At 47.6% G+C, this 27,037-nt stretch overlaps 1 protein-coding gene across 4 annotated transcripts in view; it reads left to right on the forward strand.

Annotated features, from left to right (window-relative positions):
• Positions 1 to 24,812, forward strand: part of OTUD5 (OTU deubiquitinase 5) — a 47,333-nt gene extending 22,521 nt beyond the window's left edge. For 3 of the 4 annotated variants that reach the window (XM_044443550.1, XM_044443549.1, XM_044443551.1), the window contains 8 exons: positions 18,436 to 18,500; positions 19,255 to 19,411; positions 19,543 to 19,691; positions 19,993 to 20,043; positions 21,796 to 21,981; positions 22,183 to 22,393; positions 23,110 to 23,223; positions 24,397 to 24,812. In XM_044443550.1, the coding sequence (XP_044299485.1) occupies positions 18,436 to 18,500; positions 19,255 to 19,411; positions 19,543 to 19,691; positions 19,993 to 20,043; positions 21,796 to 21,981; positions 22,183 to 22,393; positions 23,110 to 23,223; positions 24,397 to 24,518 (1,055 nt within the window). In that variant the 3' untranslated portion in view covers positions 24,519 to 24,812. The remainder of the gene's footprint in view (positions 1 to 18,435; positions 18,501 to 19,254; positions 19,412 to 19,542; positions 19,692 to 19,992; positions 20,044 to 21,795; positions 21,982 to 22,182; positions 22,394 to 23,109; positions 23,224 to 24,396) is intronic. The other variant, XM_044443548.1, reaches the window with a different exon arrangement.
• The last annotated feature ends 2,225 nt before the right edge of the window (positions 24,813 to 27,037 follow it).

The raw sequence follows: 27,037 nt of genomic DNA on the forward strand, positions 1-27,037 counted from the left end.
CTCTCGGGGGTTTTAGACAAGACCACTTCCAGCCTGTGAGGAGATGCCAAGAGTAGAACTAGGGGGCCTGCTGCCTGCAAAGCAGCTGCTCAGCCAGTGATGTGGCATGGTCACAGTGACAGTGCTGGAGTATTTCTGCTGAGTGGCATTGTGCCAAAGAAATTAGCTGGATTTTATCTTTAGAGTGAATGCATAACTGGCTTTCACAGTGCCAGTGCTGCACATGGGTTTCCAGGGCTCTGTTCACAAAGGATGCTTGTTGGTCCCTTAAATCTTTTGCTTTTTCTCCCTTAGAGCAAAGAGAAAGTGCTTCTTTTTATCTTGTAGGTTATTGTGCCCGCTTTACTGCCTTACCAGGATGCTCCTGTCCCCCACCAACCATTTAGCACTGTGGAAGAGGCTCTGAGTGCTCTAGGAGGTCCTCACATGACTTATGATTCCAGTGATTCTCCCTGGAAAGAGACTTTCCCAACCCATTTGGCCTCCAGATTGTTGGACTGCAATTACCTGGTTGTACCTCTGAAGTACATTTAAAGACTCTGTCATGACAACTCTGATGGGTGGTTTGAGTCAGTGTCTTTAGTGTCTTTCACCCTGTGAAAGTTTAGAAGGAAAAGGACTGGGAGTTATAGGCCTTTTTCCATGTCTACACTTGCATAGAAGAGCACCCTGAACTTGCTGCTTCTCTCTATCTTTCCCTCTTTATCCATCCAGGCAGGGACTGTTTCCTCCTCCTATTCTGTAGGCTGTTTGTATTCAACATTATCAGCAATGTACTCAAGCAAGCATTCTAGATTGTGATGCAGCCGTTGGCTTTTTCCAAGAACCTTCCCTTTCTTTTCTTTTGTCCTTTGGCATTCGGAGAAATGTTGAATAAGTGTGATGGTATTTGCTTGAAAGACTTGGCAACCAGGGTGGGCTAGAAACATGCTTTTCTGGTGAACTAAAGCTGCATCCCAACACAAATTAAAATAAAATGACATTAAATGTGTCTGTTTTCTCACTACTGAGTGAAGCTGTTTGGAGTAGGAATTAGATAAATCTACATACATATTTTCACTTCTCCCTATGGGGGTAGAGGGGATCTAGAGCGTAAAAATGATCCATACAGTTGACCACCTCTATATTCAGAGGATTTTCTCCTCTTCCTTGCAGTGTCTCCCCCTGCAAAAAAAAAAAAAAATGCTCTGGAGGAGTTATAGGACCCTTGATAACAGATTTGGAAAGGCTGCGGTAGAGAGGTGAGGACATGGAAATCACATTGCACCAACTCAAGTCCACTCATGTGATGTTGAATTGAACTCTCCATGGCAGTAACTTCAGTTCGTGTCCCCATGTAAACGTGACTTTTCATTGACAGTTTTGCTTGATGCCGTCAGTTCCACTCAACTCTTGCAATACTCTTTTTTCCTATTGTAACAGAACAGTTCCTTAGAGTCTTCACAGCAGGCTTGTGGTTTCTCTTGCACTTTGGAAATGAAGTTAAATAAAAAAAGAGAAGTTGAAGTATTGCTCCAAAATAAGAGTGGGGCGGAGAGGAAGGCAGAAGTAAAAGATCAGACGCCGGACACTTGCTTATAATACAGGGGTCTCAAACTCAACTTACCTGGGGGCCACTGGAAGTAGAGTCTGGGTGAGGCTGGGCCGTATCAAGTATTCCACCACCACGGTGGTGGTGGGCCGCTCATCCCACGTCACTCCCGGAGGCCGGCCCGGGCCCCTCCGGCACTTTGAAGGCCGCAGGGCCCCTCCCCCGTGCCCCACCCATCCCGGCAATTGGCCCGCGGGCCGTGAGTTTGAGACCCCTGTTCTAATACCTCCAAAGTAGATCATAAGTCACCAGGCCAAAGTAATTCACAAGAAGTGGAAGGTGCTGTACGCACCTCTCTTGCACACTTAGGTACACACCCCCCTAGGACTGGGGGAACCCTTATGCACATTAGGAATTCATGAAACTGCTGTGGGCACCCCCACAACATGTTTTGGTAGTTGGTATCCACTGTGTCATCTGCTTCTTGTGTGTATTGTTCTTAGGCTGTGACTTATTCAGCAGGACACCCTGTTTCTTGTCTCTAATAAGTGATTGACCAATTCAGCTAATTACACCTAATGCTTCTCCTAAACTTATATCGTGGCAATGTCCAGCAGCTTGATTCTTTTTGGAAAGAATTTTGTACTGAAACCATTTTTCATATTCACTGATGTGTACAACTCTTCAAAATTATTTACCTGCTTCATGGAAAGTAATAATGGAAGGCCTTGGGGATTCTCTGGCCCCTTTGGCAGCTAAAAGACAATAGAAGAATGGAGGACTTCACTACACTTTCCATATACAAAACAGGTGGCATATAGAAATCAACTTCAAGTGGATACTTATTTGGATATTTGGTCTGCTTTTTTTGAGGCCTGTAAGTGTGGTGATACACACTGGCATGCTCAGACGGTTGTAGAGAGACATAATCAGGCTTACTGTAAGGTGTTGACCTCCTCCTCACCCCTCAGTCCTCCTGCAGGTATTACTGGGGCACAGCAAGAGGGCCAGGTTGTTTCTTTCCTCCCTGCTGTGATCATGAACCATTGGAAGCTTCTTGTAGCCTCTTCTCACCCCCAGCCCCACCACCTTTTAAACCTTTTTGCTTCATATCTCAAAAACCTGGATGTGAAGCCAGCTTTTGCAATCCCCATTTTGACATCAGCAGGCCGTCCTGTCAAAGTGCCGCAGCAGCACCTTGGAAGTTGCTGCCTATTGCAGCCAAGCATTTTTTTAATTTTTTGTCCGCCATGATTTTTACAAATATTTACAAAACATATAATTTTCTGTCCTTTTTAACCCTTTCTACATGCTAGCTTTGACAACTGTCAAAGGTAATTGCCCCAGTAAGACGGGGTAGCTTGCAGTTTGTCATGTTCCTGAGGTGGTAGAATCTCTAGAACAAGTACAAAAGTAAGGACATCCTTGGGACACATGAGCTCCCACTACAAAAAATGGAGCCACAAAGACCATGGAACCACAAAGATATGTGTCTTTAGTTCTGCTTGACAGCTCACTCTCCAGCAGCTGTCAAATGTGACCAAACAGGAAAAAGCAAACTTACCTGCTGCTTCTGCAGGGCAGTGCCCAAGTTGGGTACCTGCTTGGCTTTGGTAGCAGGCACCCCTTGCTCATTGCCCATCAAAGGCACTCCATTCCCATGATAACAAACAACTGCAGTTGTGCAAGGACAGGTGTTTTTAAAAAATTGTAATTCCTTGTAAAAATTAGGAGGGATAATTTTTAAAATGTTTGGCAACCATAGGCAGCCCCTCCAAAGTGTTGCTGTGAACTTTGAAGGAACTGTCTGTAGCTGTCAAAACAAGGATCGTTATCTGAAGGAGGGAAAGTGCAAAAGAGAAAAAGAATGTGACCAACCCAGAATACCTCGTGGTCATGGCATGGAACAGGGGATGCCAATGCCAGCTGTTCCAAATCCTGCTTAGACAGTTTCAGGGAAGTTGGCACTGGGAGTCGCCTGGAAACTGGTCGGTAAGAGCAGCAAACATGTTTTCTTGCTCTTGCCCAGCAGCTCAGTAGCCGATTCCCCTTATCCATAATTGAATGGTCTCTAAGATTCAGACCACACAGCAGCCCATGGGTTGTTGGGGTGGTGGTTGCCTTTGAAGAAGCTGCACTGGGGAAATTGGTCCAGGTTTGCATGATAAAACAACCCATCATTTCATGTGGACCTTGTCTGATAGTTGCTAGAAAGTTGTATACATTTCCTATTAATCCATGCCCATATACTTTTGGGAAAAAAATTAAGGCAGCTTTCTCCTGCCTGGTGATTTTCAGAGACATTTGGACTGCAGTTCCCAAAAATCCCATCTAGCAGAGCCATTGACTAGGAATTCTGGGTGTTGCAGTCCAAACATGTCTGGAAAGCACAAGGTTGGGGAGGGCTGTTTTTAAGATACCCATAGGCACTGCATTGTGGGCCCCTGCTGAAGGAAATCCAGAAACAGATCTTGGATTTGAGCATTGTATTTGGCTGTGGTATTCACAGGAATTACCATTTTCTAATGGGTTAGTAGGTTGCCTTGCATAAAATTTTCATGCTGCACACCTTTTGAACAGAACCTTTTTCTCAAAATACTAATTCTGCGAGCAAGCAAGAGAAGAGATTTCATATAAGGTTTTTTTTCAATATTCCTTGAAACTTCTTTTTTTAATTATTCTGATGAGAAACTGGATAGGAAAAGGGGCAAATACCCATCCCCCCAGACATTCCTCTTTTTGATCCCACCCTTAAGCATTCACATCTCTATTCCCATCCCTCCGTACAGTTCATTTAAAAGCATTGAGCACAACTTGTTGCATGTGAAGTAGACATCTGTATGCCAACAGTAAGAAAAGAAGAGTTAATTTGGCAAGGGGGCTGTAAGAGTTTAACAGTCCCATTTTTCCCCAATTTTTGTTAAGTTTGAGAAGGAAGGAATATTATTTCTACCTTTTTACTAAAAAAGATTCTCAAGCTGTTGATTCATAGAATCCATATTGAAAACAAAATCTTGACTAAAGTATAGTTTTAAAAACAAATTCAAAACATGTTAAAGCACAGCAAGGAAAGGAAGGAGCAGCATCAATCAATTTAAAACCCCTGTAGCAACAGCAGCAGTCCAGCTTACTTGCCAAAAGCCCTGCTTGAATGAAAACATCCTTACTGGGCAGCAGGGGGACAACAGAGTGGGTGGTCAACCTAGGCTTGGCCAGCAGGCTTTCCACATCCAGGGAGCAGCTTCCGACAAGGCCCCCTCTCATAACCACATCAAACATGCCTCTGGTGGTGCTGGTACTGAGAGAAGGGCTGCTTGTGAAGACTGAAAAGTATTAAGGTTAGCTTCTGGTCTTGTTTTGGCAGCAAGAATACAGTCTCTCCACCTTCTGCTTCCAATTATATAATCTATTTTATTTCTCTGTTGGCCTTTTGGTGATGTCCATGTAGACAATCTTCTGAGTAGTTACTTCAAGTTTGTATTCATAATAAGCATGTTCATTTCACACCATTCTACAAGTTCTCCTTCATTTTTTTACCTATAGACCAAATTTTCCTGCGACATTTGATTCTGCTTTGTTTCATACAGTTGCCTTCCAGTCACCTAGATTAGCACCTTGCCTTGTTTTGGTGTGTTATCAGTTTCCTCTTGAACACCTGCATAAATATTTTCAATTTCTTCTTCAGCATCTGTTGTTGAGCATAGACTTCAATATAACGATTACGTTGATAGGTTTCCCACTAATTGTGATATTATTTGTTCAGATTTTGCAGTACAACCTCTTACTTCCTGTATTATATTTTGCTTCAATATTAGAGCCATTGAATCTCTTCAAACATGTTGTGTTTGTTTGATTGGAAATGCTCCATTCCAATCCACTTTCATAATTTGCTCACACCAAGTACTGCTTTCATTCTTTAGTCATTCTTACCATTTCTTGCTTTATGATTTCCACTTTGCCTTGATTCATATTTCTCATGTTCCATGTACCAATTGTATGTGTTGCACAGCATCGGAATTTCAACTCTGCATGTCAGCTACTAGACTTCCTTTCCATCTTGATCTAGTGACATCATTAGCAATAGCACTAACGGTATTAGTCCTTTGCCCTTCCCCAGTAGCTTGTAAAGTGCCTTCCAACCTGGAGGGTAGGGGTCTCATCTTCTGGCTCCATCTCTTGTTTCAGTATGGATTCTTTCATCGTGGGATTTTTGAGGTAAGAAGATTCAGAAGTGGATTTCCACATTCTCCTCCTCTGCAGTGCTAACCAGAGTTGGCTTATGCATTGCTGCCACTGGCTGTAAAAGACGCTCCGTGCCTTCTACTACTGCTGCTGCCCTGTAGCTGCTTTTTGGAAGTTTTTCTGTCCCCATCACCATTAATGAGAGCCACTCTCTTTTTGCTGCTGTGACTGTTACTCCCATGGTAGTCTGGTGTCTCAGCCTAGACCATTCCACCTTGGGTGACCCTACCAGGAGACCAGCCTAGTGAGACCATTTTTCCCCCTGATGGCATTGCTCTTGGCTTCTTTGACACTCTCAAACCCCCTCACCACATTAAGGTGTGCATCCAAGCCAGGATCAATAGGACTACTCATGTGTAAATTACAGAATGTGGCCCTAGGGTACTAAAGTTGCCCTGGATGAGGTTAAACTGAAACATTATTCACCACACACAGCTTCTTTCATATTGGTCCCTATTCATTATGCATACATTGGCTAAGACCTGAAAAGCTCCTTTTGGTAATGCCAATACCTTGGTCATACCCAGTAGACTTCTCTTTAAAAGACAGTAATTCTTTGGCTTATTAACTCACATTAATAACTCACGCTCTGTTCACTTTCAAAAGCAGTGTGCCCTATGGCACTGGGGGTGAGGCCAATGGTGAGGAGCTCTGTGATCCTGGCCATTAGAGTCAGTGGCTCTAGAATTCTATGCTAAAACCCTCAAGTTGGAAAAATACAGGTTGTTTCTAACTTAAGTCCACTTCATTTCACTGGGTCTGCTCTAAGTAGGCCCAGCATTAGATGCAGCCTCTCTTTCCCATACTGATAATTTGACAGAAGTTTCAGTTGTACAAGAACCTTGCTGCTTAAACATATACAGAGGCTTCTTGAAAGGGCCAGATTTCTCAAGTGGAATTGTTAACACACAATCCACAGTCAATGATATTTTAGATGACAGTGGATCCAGGACCTTGCGCAAATTTTGATAACCAGGAAAATGACAGCTTGCTTTCTCATGCTTTCCTGTTTTTGACAAAATGCCACTGATTTTTTAAAAAGATACCAATCATGCTTTCCATTTACCCTGCCCCACCCACTAGTTTTTTGTGGTCCCAGTGTCATTTTTTCCTGCCTGATTTTGTATTCTTAAACACAGCCGTGTTTCTCTTCCTCTTGCGGTTGAAGAGAAAGATCCAGCCCAGAGAAGGAAAGGAAACTGATTGACTAACAGGGAAACTGAGAAGGCTGAGGAGCTGTCCCAGGACCAGGCTTTGAATAGAAATAGTAGGTGAAGGTTAGGAAAGTTATGGCCCCAAGGATTCGCCTGCTGCTGTAAAGTTGCCTCTATAACAGAACTCTTCAAGGCTGTCAGGGAAAAATCACATAGGTGCCAAATTTTAGTGCTAACTCTTAGTACTTTAGCTATTCAAGAAGATCTGGGATGCTCTTTTTCCCATTCTGAGGCACCTGGCTGCCTTCCATCCCTGTTTGTAATGGTTTATTATTCTTTAAACAATATGGCTGAAATAGACTTCTTAGTCAGCAAGTTTGAAAGCAGCAAATGTTCTGCGAAGTTTTCAGCCCGTATTCTGCTTTCACACCACCTCCTTTTGCAGCGGATAGTTTCCTGTCACAGATGTGGACAATTTGCCATCCTTCAGATATTGTTGACCTACAACACCCATCAGCCATAGTTGTAAGAGATGATAGGAGTTGCAGACCAACAACATTTGAAGGGCAACAAGTTGCCCATCCCTGCCTTCTTGATTTTCACAAGTGCATACTTCTTTCAGATGAGCTTTTTCTGAAAACTAAAGGACAGCATGCATTGACATTAAGAAGATGTCAAAATGCCAGTAAGCTATTGGAGCTGTCATGCAACACTTCAGAAATGAGGCATGGGAGATAAAAGCAGCAAAAGTAGAGAGCTGGAAAGCCCAGGAGAAGAATGATCCCACGCTGAAGGAACAGTTAGGGGAAATCTATGTGTATTTTGAGAGAAAGTGAAAGGGTTGGTCACAGGTAGCTCTTTATGAATGGAGTTTCCAGGGCTTCTTCACACTCTCAGCTGCCACTAGTGGAGGGTGGGGTGAAAGAGGAAGAAAGAAGTGGAATCAAGGTGGGCAGTGGGCATCTCAGTGGCAGCTTATGGCCTCCAGCTGTATTAGATAACAGCTCGCATCAGCTCTGGGCAACATGGCTAATGATTGGAGTGATGGAAGTTGTAGTCCCAGGCAGCTGCTGTATTGGAAGTGGTCATTCTTGGTTGTGCTTTGTAACATGTGCAACTTTGAAATCAAATCATCAAGGTACAATGGGGGAAAGTGGCAAACAGCAGCCGGTAAAGGCTGCAGGAAGGAGGAAGGTTACTGCAGCGGAGCCTTGCAGTTTTATTGCGTGGAATTAAAAAAAAAAAAAAACACAGTGCAAAATGTGGTTAACCCTGAACTGTGCTTCTAACCTGCTTCATAGAAAAGGCCAGTGTATTTTCAGGTTTTTGCACAACAGCTGCAGTCACCACTGGCTGTCCTCACTCTCTTATCTCACTGCAATATCATTGTTACCCTGCATCCTAAGAAACTGCTAGGGAAATGCTAACAAAGGAGCAGCAGGTTTTCCTGGGGGTGGGAGGGGGGCTATAGGGGAGCGCCACCTTAAGAAGACCTGCTAGAGATGGGTGTTGTCATTTTGTTGTTAGTCGCAAAGTCGTGTCGGACACATTGCGACCCCATGGAGAACATTTCTCCAGGCCTTCCTGTCCTACACCATCCCCTAGAGTCCACTTAAGCTCACACTGACTGCTTCAGTGACTCCATCTATCCACCTCATCCTCTGCCGTCCCCTTCTTCCTTTGCCATCTATTGTTCCCAGCATTAAGCTCTTCTCCGGGGAGTCCTTCCTTCTCATTAGGTGGCCAAAGTATTTGAGTTTCATCTTCACTATCTGGCCTTCTAAAGAGCAGTCTGGGTTGATCTCCTCTAGGACTGAACGGTTTGATCGCCTTGCGGTCCAAGGGACTCTCAGGAGTCTCCTCCAGCACCACAATTCAAAGGCCTTAATCCTTTTGTGCTCAGCCTTCCTTATGGTCCAGCTTTCACAGCCATACATTGCAACTGGGAAAACCATAGCCTTGACTATACGCACTTTTGTTGGCTGGGTGATTTCTCTGCTTTTTAGTATGTTGTCTAGATTTGCCATAGCATTCCTCCGCAGGAGCAAGTGTCTTTTAATTTCTTGGCTGCAGTCCCCATCTGCGGTGATCTTGGAGCCCAGGAAAATAAAATCTGTCACTACCTCCATTTCTTCCCCATCTATTTGCCAGGAAGTGAGAGGACTGGATGCCATGATCTTAGCTTTCTTAAGGTTGAGTTTCAAGCCAACTTTTGCACTCCTCCTTCACCTGCATCAAGAGGCTCTTTAGTTCCTCTTCACTTTCTGCCATGAGAGTGGTATCATCTGTATATCTGAGGTTGTTGATATTTCTCCCAGCAGTCTTAATTCCAACTGGTGATTCATCTAGGCCCACCTTTCTCATGATGTGCTCTGCATATAAGTTAAATAGGCAGGGCGACAGTACACAGCCTTGCCGAACACTTTCTCAATTTTGAACCAACCAGTGGTTTCGTGTCCAGTTCTCACTGTTGCTTCTTGACCCACATATAGGTTTCTCAAGAGACAAATAAGATGGTCAGGTACTCCCATCTCTTTAAGAACTTGCCACAATTTGCTGTGATCCACACAATCAAAGGCTTTAGCATATTCAGTGAAGCAGAAGTAGATGTTCTTCTGGAACTCCCTAGCTTTCTCCATGATCCAACGTATGTTGGTGATTTGATCTCTAGTTCCTCTCCCTCTTCGAAATCCTGCCTGTACTTCTGGTAGTTCTCGGTCCACATACCACTGGAGCCTAGCTTGTAGGATTTTGAGCATAACTTTGCTAGCATGTGAAATGTGTGCAATGGTGCGGTAGTTTGAACATTCTTTGTCATTGCCCTTCTTTGGGATCGGAAAGTAAACTGACCTTTTCCAATCCTGTGGCCACTGCTGAGTTTTCCAAATTTGCTGACATATTGAGTGTAGCACTTTTACTGCATTGTCTTTTGAGATTTTGAACAGCTCAGCTGGAATGCTGTCACCTCCACTAGCTTTGTTGTTGCTCAGACTTCCTAAGGCCCATTTGACTTCACATTCCAGGATGTCTGCCTCAAGGTCAGTGACCACCCCATCGTGGTTATCAGGGATGTTAAGGTCTTTCTTGTATAGTTCTTCTGTGTAATCTTGCCACCTCTTCTTAATCTCTTCTGCCTCTGTTAGGTCCCTGCCATTTTGGTCCTTTATCATGCCCATCTTTGCATAAAACGTTCTCTTCATATCTCCAATTTTCTTGAAGAGATCTCTGGTCCTCCCTATTCTATTGTTTTCTTCTATTTCTTTGCACTGTTCATTTAAGAAGGCATTCTTATCTCTTCTAGCTGTTCTCTGGAATTTTGCATTCAGTTGGGTGTATCTTTCTCTTTCTCCCTTGCCTTTCACTTCCCTTCTTTCCTCAGCTTCCTCAGACAGCCATTTTGCTTTCTTGCATTTCTTTTTCTTTGGGATGGTTTTAGTTGCTACCTCTTCTACAATGTTGCGAACCTCTGTCCATAGTTCTTCAGGCACTCTGTCATTTTGGGATTAATGCAAATTGTAGGGCAGAGGGTTGTTCTCCTTTAGCCATTGAATGTGTGTGGCAGGGTGGGAAGTATCTTCTGGGGACTTATAAGACCATAGTGCTCTAGAAATGGGCCTCTTCCTCCAGTGTTGCCATGTCCCCAGCTAAGCAACTGACCCCCAGGGGAGAGCTTGTATAGTTTTGGGTTGTGCAGAGAGCAATGATGAAGGAAGGGGCTAGTACACCAAGGGAAGGAGAACCGATGGAGAGCATTACAGGTATGGGGCTATGAGAGGAGGCTTCATCAAGGCCTGCAGTACTGATCCATGCATGCAGGTGTGGTTTGTCTTGGATACCCTCAGTTGATACACTCTCGAAGCTGCCTTTCTTTGGAGTCTGACCAGTAGCCTGGAGCTGCCCGTGCTGGCAGTTCTCAGTGGTTTTTGCCCAAGTCCACTACTTGAAAAGCTTTGATGGGCAATGTGAAGGGCTGATCCCAGACTGTCTGCGCATCAAGCCCTGTGTGATCAGCTGCTGAGCTTCTGGCCCCTGCTTTTAAAAGAGAATTACACTGACCTCTTAAGACAGCTTGACATGGGGGTAGGGGGTGCATGCGTGCAGGAGGAAGGCTGGATAAACTGAGGACTCCAGACAACACTGAGTGAACTGTGCAACATGGTCTGTGAGGTGGTTTTGGAAATATTTCTGGAGTGGAGATAGCTTTTCAGGAAAGACATTATTGTTACCTGATGCTGCTGTTTTCTGCCTGAAATTTATCCACAAGCCCATCTAACTGCTAACCTGCTGACATACAGCCATCATGCCTGCCTGCCTGCCTGCCTTCCATTCATTTCCTCCTTCGGTTTGTTCTTTCCTTCCATTCCTCTCTCCCTTCTTCCTTCCATCCATCCATTCTTTCTCCCCCTGCCCCTCCCTCCAGAAGCAGAGCTCTCTTTTTGTTGGTCTTCATCTTGTTGACCCAGTAACTCTTCATTCCTGGTTTGTGTGGCCAAGATACCCTGCCTTGTGTTGCCCTTTGCCCTTGCCTGACTACCCCAGCCCAGTTCTTCTTGTCTAATTCTAACTGGTTTTCCCCAGGGCATTTTGTTTTGCATTTTTGACACACTGAATTCTGGAAGCAGGGAGAACCTTTGTTTTTTTGCATCATGTATTATCCACCCTTTCAGTCATTTGTAACTACCCGTCTGCCAGTGGAGTTCAGCTACTACAGTAAACTCTTCCTACTTTGATAATAGGGGGGTCTGCAAGAAATGTGAAAGTGCTCTTGTTCAGAACATACTTTCACCCCCTCTTTGTTGTCCATCAAGCCCCTCACCAAAAAATGGCCTGCATTCCATTATTGTTTGGTCTTTGTGGTGGCATCCTCATTTTTTTTCAATTTCTGAAAATTGTACAAACTTTTATCTCAAGCCTGCTGATTCCCCCCCTCACCTCTGCTTTATGTGCAAGTTTTGGGTGCATAAGCTGTACTGTTCACCTGTGGACATCAGAAAAAGAAGGAGTGTCTGTACTGATATCTCAACAGCAAAAGTACTGCTGATCAGTGTAAGGGTTCACAATCTTTCTTGACATAAATATGAACTTCTGCTAAGCAAGGAAGCAAAATTGCCCTGACGGTTACCCTAATTATGACAGGGGCCCCCAACCTTTTTGGACCCATGGACACATTTGGGAATTTGAGGAACTGCTATTAATACCACCACAAAGTGCCTCATCGGTGAATCATTACTTCGTTGTCTGTCAGTCACAACTATGGATCTTAGAGTGCATCTAAGCCAACAAAAAAAATTTGTGACTGCTGGGCACTGCAACGTCTTGTCAAAAAAAAGGGGGGGGGGATTGTCCGATTCTACTCATGGCTGGTGGTGCAGTGTAGCTTTTGCTGTTTTAAAATACATATTTTGATAATGTCCAATAGTTGCCTCTTTTGGCAGGAGTCTGTTAGCAGATAAACTCTATCTGGTATGGTATGTCTTTAATATCTGTTGAGGTGCATGCTCTTTTAAATTACTTGCCTGGTTCATTGGAATTAAGAAATGATCAGCACACAGGGATTTTTGTGTCCTTTTCATAGCTAAAAGACTAATATTACAACATCAGAGGGATTACAGCTAACCTAGACTGCAATGGATCTTTCAGTGTTTTTGATATAGACCATAATTTCACATGAATATTTGGTCCACTTTTATTGAAGCCTGTCTATAATTGCTGGGAGGTTATATGTATTTTATACAAATCCATGTACTTGTATTAAAAATGAAGAAAAACTTTAAAAAAAAACAGGTGTACATGAGCACAGAATTCCTGTAGGTGCCATGGCCTGGAATCTGGCTCTCGCATGCTCTCTGGACTTCTGTCCTGTGCGTGGCCCTGGACTCAGAAGCACACTCAGCTGAGATCAAGTCTGTGAAGGCTCAGGAAGGCCGCCTCCTTCTTTGCACTGAGTTTCAAGCCAATTCTCCCACTAAGTGAATAATTAAATCAGTTTGTACTGTATGTGCAAGGTCCTGGCACTATGATCTTTTGGACAGAAGGGTTAAGGATAATTGTTGACAGCTCTGTGGAAGTGATTAATCAGCAGTGACACTTCTGAAATTCTGTGAATTTCAACAGTTTTGAGATTGAAGATAATAGAGGCCAAGTCCTCCAGGAGGTTCAAGGCACACAGAGCCTGCTTTACTGGTAGTCCTTAGCTGGTAAAAATATACCCAGACATGTTCTTGACAAACACAGCTAGGAGATCTTGAGTGGGGCAGGTACCTAGGTGAACCTTGTGGGGTGTTTTTCACTTACGCCTGATGTATGCACATCCAGAAACTTTGTCCTCAAAACACACAAGCTTGTGTTTCTGAAGGATTTCAGTTGGGATTCCTCTTTTCAAATGTAATTGTGAGACCCTGAAGCAAAGTTAAGTTTCTATTTTCTCTGCCTCCCCTCCCAGGATTGCAAACAGGCTGCCATAAAGCACGATCTGTTGCTTGCCTCTGTTCCAAGATGAGCTGAGGATACAGAATGGGGATCCTACTTCCTGATAGGATCTCCAGTCCCAAGTTTAAATGACAGCTCCAGTCCTGCCTGGAGTCTGTTTTAGAGGGGCATTCAGTACAGGCTAGGATTCCTGTTTGTGCCTTCCGTGTGCATGTCACCTGCATGGAGCTCACTAGCATGAAGTGTCTGGAGCAGTATCATAATGCATATAGAGTGATAACCACAACCTAGGTTTCAGTAAAAAGCGTATACCCCACGTGACTTGCTGGAATGGTCTTCTCAAGTTCCCCATACCAGAAACCACATCCTTGTTTACATAGAAGTTTAGAAATGAGTCATCTGCTCCCATGATACACTGCAGAGCCCGCCAAAAGGGTTGTTGAGCCACATCGCCTCCTCTTGCCTCACTTTGTTGCCACCACTTTGGGCATGGAATTAGCACAGGGGCACTTTGCGGGAGACTCCTGTAGTGACCTACTGAGACCAGGTGTCTCATGAGTAAAGCTATGGGGCTGCTATCAGGGCTTGCGATTGGGAAGGGTCAAGTTATGGCTGTCTACTCATTCCTTGACTATTGGAGGGAAGTCGCATCCAATTGCTACACTAAACATTTAAAAGAGAAATGGCATCAAGACTGGCTGGTCAACATGAAAAGGGTTTCTGGAGTAAGATTGTCCTGGGAGACATCAAACAGCAGCGTGTTGGTTCCTGCCTGACTACCCCAGGCAGGGAATCCCAAGGAAATGGGATTGCCAACACACTGAAGCTGCTCGCCTGGTGGGCTCTGGTCAGAAGATAGGCCCCTATGGAGCCCACCAGGAGAATGACCACAGTGACCAGGTGGGTTGGTAAGGGAGAAGGCCTTCTCAGGTATCCTGGTCCCAAGTTGTTTAGGGCTTTGTACGCTAGTACCAAAACCTCAAGCCCTGGCCCCTTTGTGAATTGGTAGCCAGTGTGGTTCCTTTAGCAAAGGGGTTGCATACTGAAAAGAAGCAGCTCCTGAGAACAGCCAATTACTCTGGTTTGCGGAACAGCCTTAAGGATAGTCCCACGTACAGTGCAGTGCGGTAACCCAGTCTTGAGGCTGCCAGTCCCAGTCCAGTGCAGGCTGTAGCTGACAATCCAATCAGAAATGGTTTGTGGATTGAGTAGCACAGTAACATCCCTGTGCTGATGTCACCTTTATTCTTATTTCATCATTCTGCTTCCTCTCACCTGGGCATGCACAGACTGCCAAGGCAAGCAGCCTTTCCTCTCTGTCCTGCTGATTTCATGTCTAGACTGGCCTGAGGGAGGCACAGCCCTTCTTTTGGCACTGTGCAAGGTTTTGTCATTATGCATATTCCTCTGAGCTAGGAAGATGCAGTACAGATCAAGAGAGGTACTGGTACTGCTCTATAAGACTCCGGTGCTCCCACAACTGGAGTACTGTGTTGGGTACACATTATAAGAGAGACCTAGCTAGGTCAGAATCAGTTCAGTGCAGGGTCACAAGAATGGTAGTCAGATTGGGAGGGATGATCTATGAGATGAGATTGAGGGAGCTGGGTCTTTTCATCAGAGAGAAGAGACTCAGAGGGAATCTTATAGCACCATGTAGGTATGTGAAGGGTTGTCACATGGTTGAGGATCATGACCTGTTTTTCCCTGTGGTGGAGGAAAGGACACAGTCCAATGGGGCAAAGCTCAAAGAACTGGATTTCAGGTTAGATGCCAGGAAGTACTTCCTGACGGTTAGGACCCCCTAGAATATGGAATGGGCTTCCATGGGAGGTGGGGGACCATCAATGAGGGTGTTAAGGAAAGACTGGACAAGCACATGCTGGGTATTACATGAATGGAGCTGGCTGGAGCCAGGGGTCAGATTAGATGGCCTGGGAGGTCCCTTTTGAATTGCTTTGTTTCCATCCTAGTTTCTGAAATGGCCCACTTAACGAGGTAAGGTAAAGCAGCCTTTGCAGCAGGTTACAAATTTGGGGAGGGTTTAACCTTCTGGGTGCATGTGTGTAGACACTCCTTTGATCCATTGGTGAGCTCTCCTGGCTGCGCCTCTGCCTTCCCCAACCCAGTAGTCTTATATATCTGCCAGGCACCAAGGCTGCCCTGAGGCAGTGGTGGGTGGTTGTCTCTGGCACCAAAATATTTTGGGCTGGTCCCTCCAGTGAGACAAATAGGAGCCTCTCATCAGTAGCATCCCTTCGGCCCAGTCGCTAGGCCAGAGTGCTGCTCTGCATTTCCAGTGGCTTCTTGTGAACCCTTTGTGGCTCCTGGGTGGCCCAGCAGGGAGCAGTCCTGCTGTCCGTGTGCAGGGGATCCCTTCTGGCTCTTAAGGCCCAAGTGGCGGTGCTTGTAGTCAAGCTACGGAGGGACAGAGAAGGTGCAACGAAGGGAATGGGAGAGGTCCAGCTTGAAATGGGACGGGGAAACAGGCCTGGGAGGTAGCCCAAGAGAAAAGATGGAATAAGTACCCCTGCAAAGGTTTGGGCAGAGAAGAGAAACAGGAGCCTGAGGGAGTTGCTTACGTTTGAGAAGCAGGAGGAAGCCAGTTCTGAGGCTCTTGATTGTACAAAGCTTTTGTTACTTTTCAGCACAGGAACTTTGCTCCCCTCACCCTGCCCTGCTATCTGTGCCCTGGTTTGCAGCTTTTATCAGCAGGCCCCACTGAACAGAGAGTTGTAATAAGCCAAGCTCTCCCTCTTGCCACCCCTCCACTAACCAAATGTTTGCTCTAGGTGCCCTTCCTCCCTTCCCTGCTACTACTACACATTTGAGGAAAGGGTTGACAGGAGTTTGGCTCCAGCACCTTTCCTGACCTGTCGTCTTCCAAAAGTGTTGGGGCACCATTCCCATCAATGCCACATCTGGAAGGCTGGGCGCTCTTGGTTCACTTGCTTCCATGCCTGTCCATAGTGCACCTTGCCTGGCCACCTTTCCCCTTACATGACAGTGAACCCGCATGACTGTCACAGGCCTGCATTCTCCTTTCCTATCAGGCATTCCTCCGCTGCTCCAGTTACTTTCAGGAAGCAGCGCTCTTGGGCTTCATTCCTCATTCCCTGCAGCCACTGCCCGAAATACCAGCTCAGGGTGGGGGCTGCTGACAAGCACCCCTGGGTGGCCCATATTAGTTTGGATGGACCTTAAGCCTGTAGTGTTGGCAGTTGCAGGAGAAGAGGTCAGTGGAGTCATTTGAACACCCTTGTCAGTGAGCTCCATGCACCGATTCCCTGGATGTAATCAGAATCTGCTGAACAAGAAACTGCTTCAGTTGTACACTGGCTTTCTCATTAACTTTGTCACCTCTTGCACAACTGTCTCTTCAGCTGCTTCCGAAACTTTAACTCGTCCCAGCCCTTTCCCAGCACAGAAGGCCCTTCTCTTTCCTGTCCATATCTCACCCCACCCCATAACTACCTTGTGAGTTGTAGCTACCAAGGTAACACCTTGGCCCTGGAATGCCTCCTCCCTGTTAACCCCCTTCCCTGTTTCTTTTTATCTGATTTCCCCAAGTCATAAATAAGCTTGGGCCAAGCTGTACATATGCATTAACCAATTTCAGCTTGTGGCACCTTAATGAGAACTGTCACTCAACTCAAGGAATCTGAATGAATGTGGTAAAAGCAGCCTTCCCTCAGCCTGGGGTCCTCCAAATAGTTTAGGCTGCAGCTCCCAGCATTCCTGACCATTTGCTATGCTGGTTGAGGCTGACAGGAGCTGAAGTTTAAACCATCTAGAAGGCGCCTCACTAGGAAAGACCACAGGATTAGATTACTGTAGATTAAATCCTACTCCTCCTGAGTTGGCTACAGCAGGATTTAGGAGAAGAAATCCTTTAAGTGGGCTGGGCTAGGAAGGACTTCTGGTGCTCTTCTGTAATTTATGCTAGGCTGTGACCATCCTTGGTCAGTTTGCCTTCCAGGTGATCTGCTCCCCAGTAATGCTTGGGGCTGCTCCAACATGTTGCACTTCTCCCCAAACTGGCATCAAGTTGCTTTTCCCCTACTTTGTCCTGTAAATAGTTGCACAGCTGCAAAGTCTCAAAATCCTGCTTTTCAGCCCATCTGTCTGTTTCACTGCAGCTCTGGTCGGTTTCATTTACTGCCTTGTTGTGGCTGAGCTGACATATAACAGAAGGACAACTCTCAAGTTTTGATGGTTAGATTACTCAACTAAAAGTTGTTGACCAGTTTGTGAAAAGCTGACAGAAATATGTGGGTTAAGAGGGCAGCTCTAGATGCAGAAACGGCACCAAATACGAAAGCAAGAAAGCAAAAAAGCCTGTGAACTCCAAACTGACCAACTTCGTTTCTAGCCTTTAAGCTGCTTTGGGTGAATTAGTGTTAAAAGGTATTTTGGATGGAATACATGCATTTTGCGGCAAACTATCTGATGCCTGTAGTTCAGGCAACAGTACATTGCTAGCAAGAAAGTAGATGTGTTGGAGAAGACTGACAGAGCAAATCTGCACAGTGTATTGGCAAGCCCTCTGCCCAGCTGCTAAGCAGTCTGTCCTGGGAGGAACATTTCCTTTCCTCACCCCAAATACCTGACCAATGAGCTTGTTCAGGGTGACACATGGGACAAGTGTTACTTGTTTCCAAGTCAGTATTTGAGGCTTGGAAACCAAACATTGAATGGTGGTGTTCGGTTTGGGGCTGGAGGTGTGGTGTGGGGGAAGACTGGGATCTTCTACGTCATCCTCATGACTTCTGCTCATTCCATTGTACTGTGGCGGAAACTCACCCGAGTGCATCTTGCACAGAATAGGAAAGGTAAGCCAGCTTGCCTGCCTGCCTGCCTTGGAGGTTCATGGGAAACAATGGGACTAAGATGACCATCTTAGTTTTATTGGGATCATTACGAAGCTGATCTGAGGCCTAACTTGGCTGCAGATACTATTTTCATTTGATCACTTTACTTCTCTCCCGGGATGGAGAGAGTGCTTCTGCCTCCATCTTTTCTTTCCCCCAAGCAATCATTATGCTGCACTGATGATGATCTTCTGGTTCCTCTTTTTAGCTGACCAGGTATATGGCGACCAAGATATGCATGAAGTGGTCAGGAAACACTGTATGGACTACCTGGTGAGTGAGGCTGGGCTCCCAGCCCTGCCTGGCATTCAGGATGGCCATTTCCAGGGATTCCATGTTCTGGTAATAGAGGCAGCCCATAAAGAGCCGGGTCTCATCTGACAAATTCGTGGCCACTGCCATTCTCCAGCAGTTTCTGCTGAGCAACAGGCATGTCCTCCCTGCCTAGGAATCACCTAATCTTTTGTGCTCCTGCTTGAAGTCCCGCTACTTCCACTCTGCCCTGCTCACGTGTGCACACATGCACCAGCTCTCTCCTGCCCTTGTCTCCCCTCCTAATGCCCAGATCTGAGATGGAAAGAAAACATTAGAAATCATGGGTGAATCCCCCTCATAAAGAATCACTTTTCAGAAGTGCAGATTGGGGACACATCTGGAAAGGGCTTGAGAGCAATTTGGCCAACTCTGACCTAAGGTCACATTAGCACTGAGGGAATGTTTCTGCATTATACCAGCTATTTGAGGGTGGCCTTTTTCCCTGAGCGGCTCTCTTTTGGCTGGGCTACTGTTGGGTGGCCCAGTTACGTGGCTGTGGCCATTTAACTGTTGCCCCAAATTACCCCATGCAGTTGAATAATGTCACTCCAGGTTTACAGAAGCTGCCCAAAGCAAAATGCCTCTAAGCAAAGCTCAGGGTGCTTTTTCATGGGTTCTCTGAAATCACTCTTCCATTTTGCCATGCTGCTCTTTAGCTCCGTACAGGGAGCCTTCCTTTGCCCTCTAATCTTGAGGCCCATCCACTTTGCAGATGAAGAATGCTGATTATTTCTCCAATTACGTGACAGAAGATTTCACCACGTACATCAACCGGAAGCGGAAAAGCAACTGTCATGGCAACCACATTGAGATGCAGGCCATGGCAGAGATGTACAATCGACCTGTGGAGGTTTACCAATATGGCACAGGTATATACAGCTTCTGCCCGTGGTGCTTGCAGGTATCAGCATCTCATCTGCCCCAGCCTCAGAATGCTTGGGCCGGAGGGGAGTTGAGTTTCTGCCATGCATCTTTCTGAGCTGCCCCCCATTCCTTCCAGAGCCCATCAACACTTTCCACGGCATCCATCAGAATGAGGATGAACCCATCCGGGTGAGCTATCATCGCAACATCCATTACAACTCGGTGGTGAACCCTAACAAGGCGACCATTGGAGTGGGACTGGGGCTGCCCTCCTTCAAGCCAGGGGTGAGTCTTTCCTGGGCAGGGTCTGGGGACTGGGGGAGCTTTTTAACCCGAGCAGGAGGTCAGGGGACCAGTAGCCCTTCCCAGCCTGACTCCTTGCAGAAGCCCTTCCAACAGGAGTGGAGAAGTAGTTTGGGGTGGAGGGTCGGGTGGCCCCCTCACCCAGCCCTCTATGGACCAAAGGACACCGGGGCATCTGCGTGTACAGGAGGGCACCCCACAGTGTAATCTGGCCCCCAGGCAAGGGTTGGGGTGGATCATCTATTCAGCGCTTTGGCTAAGGACCTTGCTTTGCTGTGTCCAGGCTTCCCTCACCGAGAAAGATTTGCATGTAACAAGGCCGCCCCAGCTGAAGGTATGCCTGCCCTATGCCTTCTCCCCCTGGGGGAAATGTGGGGTGGGTGAAACTGAGCCAGCTTAGCTTCACATCACATGGGCTTTCCCACCAAGAGAACCATGTGCATGCCAAAGCCTTCCTGGCAGAAGGCATATTGGCCATTGTTGCCTCATGGCTTGAGAGAGACCATGGGAAGTCCCCTCCCCACCTCCTCCCTAGGCCTCTGGAAACCTCCCAGGGTGGGGCTTGGTGAAGCAGAGTGGCAAGGGGCACAGCGGGAGACTCAGGCTCTGCAGACCGGATGAAGAGCCTCCGTGGGCTAGAGCAGCGTCCGCTTGCCGCCTCATGGGTAAAAGTGGAAAGGACAGCAGAGGTGAGGAGTGTGCTGGGAGCTGGCAGGTTGATAGATGGCGCGGGAAGTCTGATGGTGAAGACAGAGTGGAGAGAGAAGGGACTTACTCAGGAGCATGCCTGATGATGTGGCCTACTGTGTATGCACAGAGGGGTGCAGAACCACAGGCCCGGGGGCTAAATCCAGCCCTGCCTCCTTTCCCCACCACCACCAATCCTTGGGTGGCTTCCTGGGTTTGTGGGTACATGTTTCTCCCATTCTAAAAAATTGGGAATGCCTCTCCTCGGACCTGGTTCTTGTGCTTTAAGCTACAAGACGTCAGTATTTTGGCCACCCCGGACTTCTCTGAAATGGCATTCAGCCCTCTGGCACAAAGGAAATCTGCAGCCCTGTGCTAGAGGAAGGGCATCGTTGACCAGTTCAGTCTTATTTAATTCATTTCTATTCTGCTCATAAACTCCAAACAGCTCTCTGAGCAGCTCAGAGTCAATAATCAACAGCAAAAAATAAAATACCAGATAGCAGAATCAGTAATATTAAATTCAAATATATGTAATATACAAACAGCAATAGGCCTACAGCAACTGCATTCAAGCTAGTCCAAAGTTACAACAGCAGAACATTAAATACAGCATAAACAGAGTAAAAATTGGGTTAAAAATTGAAATTTATATAACTATTAATGTTGGGTAAATGAAAAGATTTTTGCCTGGCACTGAAAAGAACACAGAGTACGTACAGGTGCACCTCTTTGAGAAGCTGATTTGACAGTTGGTATGCCACAGCTGAAAAGGCCCTTCCCCGAATTGCTACCCCTTTTATTTCCTTAAGAGGGAGTTCTCTGAGAAGGACCTCAGACAATGACCTCAGGTTGTGATAGACACACATGGGAGGAGGAGTTCCTTTAGATATTTATGACATCAGAAAGTTGCCCCTCCAGGCAGCTGCAAGCTTGTGGTCTGTCCGGACCACTGGTCTGCTGTCTAGCAGTCCTGGCAGAACAGGGCAAGGAAGCTTGTGGAGAAGAGCAGCTGCGGGGAGGGGGGCCCACTGCTTCCAAGCCATTCTGAAGAGGCCAGAGTCACACATCCACTGGCCGCGAGGAAACCATCACCTGGTTTCTCCCTGGAGGAAGCAAACATGCCATTTGTCCAGAGCTGCCACAGCAACATTTATGACAAATTCATCTCCTTCCTTCCTCAATGCTTGGGGAAAAGTGAATGTAGGCGCAGGCAGTTCTCATTCTACCCCAGCTTCTACATCACAATTGTGTCATGCTCAAGAATGGCAGGCCATGCCAGCCAGCCAGCCAGCCAGCCAGCCTCTCCCTTTGCTACTGGAGCAACAGGAAGTGGACTGCAGGGCTCGGCTGGACCTGGGGTCCCGTGGGCATTCTGAGCCTCCCCTGCTCTTTGCAGTATGCAGAGCAGTCTTTGATGAAGAATGCCATCAAGACGTCAGAGGAGTCGTGGATCGAGCAGCAGATGCTGGAGGATAAGAAGCGAGCAACTGACTGGGAAGCCACCAACGAGGCCATTGAGGAGCAGGTTGCCAGGGAGTCTTATCTGCAGTGGCTGCGCGATCAGGAAAAGCAGGCCCGGCAGGTTTGGCTGGCTTCTTTGCATGTCTCCGGGGAATGCGGGCCATCAGGATGTCTGTGGGGGGGTGGTCCCTAGGGGCTGGTGTGGTAGGCCTCACCCACCCCCACAGCCGGAAGGGGCCCCAGCTTTGGACTGGCTCAGAGGAAGCAGGAAGCTCAGCCAGAGGCCCAAAGCCACAGCATCCCCACTTCCTTCTCCCCACAGCCCCGCAAAGCCAGTGCTACCTGCAGCTCGGCCACAGCGGCTGCCGCAAGTGGATTGGAAGAATGGAGTGGCCGCTCTCCCCGTCAGCGCAGCTCAGCGTCTTCCCCGGAGCACCCGGACCTGCACAATGAGCTGAATGTGGCCAAGCCGCCTTCCCCTGGCAACACCGCAGCCCTGGCCCTCACAAAGCCCCCCTCGCCATGTGCTCCTGGTGAGTGATGAGCGGGGAAGAACACCACATGTGGTGGGGGGGGGTGGCTGGGCAGGCCCAACATGCACCTCCTTTCAGGATAGCAAACGCAAGCAGCCTGGGAGTCTCTGTGACCCTTCTGGTAGCCCACGTGAACTGCCTAGGCCAGACCCTAGGCCACGGTCACAGCCTAGGCATTCCCCAGATGGCCACACCCCCTTCTCCAAATTACCAAGCAATTCCTGCTTTTTCTCTGGCCATCTAGTGTGTGGTGGTGTCGCTTCGGCACCAATCCTCTTGCCTTTGGCCCAGCCGAGCACTGGAATGCAGCCCAGGAGCTGCTCCAAAATCCCAAATTCAGCTGTGGGCTGGAAGAGGCTCAGCACCACTGAACTAGGGTGACTCCTCACATTGTTTATTGCAGAGATTCACAGGAGGTTGAATTCATGCCAGAACTTCCAAGGGTTGCACCCTGGCAGACTCTGCACTTTATCTGTCTTTAGTTCCTACCAAGGGACATTCTGAAAATTGCATTTGAGAGGGAGGCAGCTCTCCCAAGGGTCAGTTCCCAGTATCGTTCAGCTACCAAAACAACCCAAAAAGCATTTTTCGCTGAGGCAACTTAAGCTCATGAGCCTCCTGGGATGGATTCCAGGTCCTGAGCCCTGCAGTGTGAATCCGCCTGAACAGATCCTGACATAACAAACCTTTCCCTTTCCATTTCCACCTCTGCACAGGTACAAGCAGCCAGCTTTCTGCAAGTGGTGGCCAAGCAACCCCTCCCTTAGTGTCGTTGTATCCAGCCCTGGAGTGCCGGGCAATAATGCAACAGATGTCACCCACAGCATTTGGTAAATGCCGTCCTTTGTGCCAAGAGCCAGGACATGAGAAGAGCCGTGCAGAGCTGCTTCTGGCCTGCCAGCCAGTCAAATGCCAGAGCCAGCTTTTCAGGCACTTCTGTACTAAAACCAGAGTCCTGGATTCAGTATCTAGTCTCCAATAAGCCACTTGTTGCCTGTCATTGTTTTCATCTAGTGAGGTGGACTAGAAACTTGCTTTTTAAATTTGAAGCTGGAGTTCTTGAGATTCTGCTCAAGCACCTGGGTTCTACCCTTGATGGCATGCTTTTATGTAATGTGGCATGATTGCAGCAGATTTCCACCATAGTTTGCATGATCTCTTGAGCGGGGGTCAATTTCTTTATTTGAAAGAGACTAATTATAACCCCTTGTAGCCTAATATACATCACCAGTTGGTGCCATACATATGTTTTGGACAATTCACATCAGGCCCAGGGGGCATGGCCAATAATCAGGGATAATGGGGGCTGTAGTCTAGAACATCTGGTTGGAGAAGCCTGGCCTAATTCATCTTTTGCTCAGGCTATGGATATGAGGAGGAGGCGGAAATGAAAGGAAGCATTGTAAGCACCAATCATGAATAATAGGGCCCTGTAGCAGAACAGAGAGGAGTTTTCATTCTAAATTTGCTCCTTAAATTATGTGGAATTCTGACACCGAATTCCCAACTGCATGCTTCAAATTCCCGACTGTGAAGGCTGGTGGAGAGATTGGATTTTTCTCTGAACTGGGTTGGGTGCCAGATTCCAAAACCTGCACATTCCGGCATACACCGAATGCTTGGTGCTTTCCACTGGGAAGTCTACCTCTGAATAATCCCTTGTCTCAGCCTTTTTCATGGGGGTCTAGTAGCAGGTGAGCCTCGCAGCCCAGTTGGAGCACAGGGCACCGTGGCGGGGCAGGCTGGGCAGGGCAGGGGCCTGCCGTGCCAGGGGAACCAAGCACAGTGGGCTGGAGTTCAGGAAGGGCTTGTAGAGTAGAGAGGAAGGGGAGTGGCTGATGGGAGCGTGCAGAGCAAGCTGTGACCCTCCAGCTGTCTGTGGACTCCAACTCCCATCAGCCTGATGCTGGGCGTGGGTCTGGCCACCTTGGCAGAGCTGCGGCTTTCGAGAGAAGCCCACAGCTGCATCAGTGACAGCTTCGGCCTCTTATCTCCTCTGCCAGGCTTGAGTGACTGGGATGACGACGAGATTTTGGCCTCGGTGCTGGCAGTATCGCAACAGGAGTACTTGGAGAGCATGAAGAAGAGTGCGCTGCACAGAGACTGTGGTTCCGACAAGAGTTGATAACTCGCCTGCAGCTCCTGTGCTCACCTGACACCCCTTAGGTGCATGTTTTGGCAGGTCGGATGAAGATATCTGGGACCCCTCCCCTCCTCCACTGCTGCTGATCAACGCTCCTTCAGCTGCCCTTCTGCTCCCCATCTTTGGCCCTCTGCCTCTGACAACCAGCGAGCTGGGGGAGAAGCGCAAGAGGGACGGGGCCGCCTCTGCAAGGAGCTGGGACACGCACAAGTGGGACATGCTGGGCTTCCCCTTATCAGCCGTTCTTTCATTATTAAAAGAAGTCATTGATCTGGTCCTAAGTGAGCCCTCCCCACTTTGGGATAGGGTGGGGGCAGAGCTTGCATACGGGGAATGTGGGGCGTGAACCGAGGTTGGATTAAGGGGACTGGAGGGGAGCCCTGCAGCTTCTGCCGAAGGAGCATGCAGCTGGAGAGCCTGCCCGTTTCCCCCACCCCGGCCTGGATGCTGGGCAGAGCCACTTGCAGGCGTGGAGAGAGGGCGTGACAGCAGCCCCTGGTTTTCCTGCCCTCTTCACCCTGGATTCTGCCTTCTAACCAAAGGGACTTCAGTGGCGTGGTCCCTAATCCTGCAGCCATTTACATTGCTTCACTTTCATTTCCGAGGAACCACTCTGCCTTTTGTCCATGCATAGAACCACCTGAATTGCCATTTCGCCTTTGCCTGTGTGATCGCCTTTCTCTCTTTCCACTCGTGTGCAGTTCCTGGTCTGTTCACACACGGCTCTTCTGATGCCCCAGCAGGTGCCACCTCTCCCTTGGTCCCAGCAGTCTGTCCACTTGCGACCTCCCCAGGAGGGAGCCCACTGGCCCTGCCCTTGTTTCTCTGCCACTGCCTCTTCTACGCTCCCTGTGCCCGGCCATCTGGGGAGGTGATGGCATCACTCACCATTCGGGGTCAGGATTTCCCTGGGAAAGAGCTTGGCCTGAGTAGCATGGTGCTGAGGCAGTGTGGGTAACAAAGTGAGCTCTTGATGGGTGGAGGCAGCAGCTACAGTGGTGGGAAAGTTCCAGGCTCTCTCAGGAGAAAGAGAGACTTCAAATCACAGAGAAAGGGCCATCTGAAACAGTATTGCCTGTCCTACCTGCTCCCGGGCTGTTGGCAGGCTGATTTGAAGGTCCACTATTTCAAGAAGCGGAGGCTCCCTGGCAGCCCCTCCCCTCTTCCAGGTGTGGCATCTTCCTCACTACCACTGTAGTCATAAGCTGCCCTTTCTGGCCATTTTCTTCTTAAGCTTGGGGTTTGAATAACTTTGTGTCACCTTCATGTAGGAGCATAGCATACTCAGCCATGCTCACAGCTTCATGCTGAGTCCAAAATTCATGGGAAGGTAAGATTTGCTGAAACACCTACTTTTTGGAGGTTCCAAAGTGGCAGGTTTGAAATATGGGGAGGGCAGGGGAAAGTCTGCTACTCTTGAAAACAGATCCAGGTGATTCCACAGGCAACTGATTTAAAAGTGGTATTCCATGCCTGAAATAAAGTATGTGGCAAGACTGACCACCTACACCTACTCTTCCTCACTCTTCCTCCACGTTTCCCCTGGGGGACGGAAGTTCAGCTCCCCTGTATAGCTGGGAAAACAAAAGTTGGAGCAGGTGAAGATGCATCCTGAGAACAAACCATCCAAGCTGGGTTCTTTGAAGTTCTGTTGCGCTTCCTGGTTTCAAGGGAAGCCATAATGCAGATAGCTGGAGGCTGATCATACAGCTCCTCATTGGTTTCTCACAAATCCTTTGTTATCAAGTCCCTGGATCACTCCAGAGCATGAAAGCAGAATACCATCTGTTTGGAACTGAATGCTGCATGGGGCCATCTTGGAATCACCCCATGTCCCACCCAGGTGCTAGTTTACTGCCAGTCCATAATTAAAATTCCTTGGCCAGAAATACCAAATTCTGCAAGATAGGTAAAAGCAGAGTAAATCATGTAAATATTACGTTGTTTGATCTAGTAAAGCAGTCAATTAGATTTGAGATACATTAAATGGAGGATATGCACACTCGGCCTCGCTGGTAACTGTTATTTGTCCATACCTTGCAGAGAGGGTTGCATGAGCAGCTGGGAACAGCAGAAGTGATAGTTGGGGCTTCTTAGCAAAGTGGGAGCATGAAACATTTCTCGATTGCAGACATTTTAAAAGGAAATCAGATGTTCTTGGCAGTCTTCTGTACTTGAAATCAGGTTCAGGCAACCTGTGGCAAGCCCCTGTCCCTGCTGCACACAGGATGTAGGTTTATGTCTAGTGGAGGGAAGAGAAAAGGCAAGCATACATTATCTCTGCTTGATCTGTCTTTCAATCTGGACCTCATTCCTCACTTGTCACCTTATCTCTCCTGACCACTGCTTTTATCCTGGTGAAATTCTGAAGGTTTTACAACCCCCAGTGGGACGGCTAGCTTACAACCTCCCTGAGAAAGCAGGATTCTGACATGTGGCTGTCAGGAACTAGTCCTGGCACAAGGCATTGCATAAGTGTGTGTTCAACTGTCACCCTGGCT

Source organism: Varanus komodoensis, unplaced genomic scaffold (assembly GCF_004798865.1).
Source record: "Varanus komodoensis strain SLA01 unplaced genomic scaffold, ASM479886v1 scaffold42, whole genome shotgun sequence".
Classification (NCBI taxonomy): Eukaryota; Metazoa; Chordata; class Lepidosauria; order Squamata; family Varanidae; genus Varanus; species Varanus komodoensis.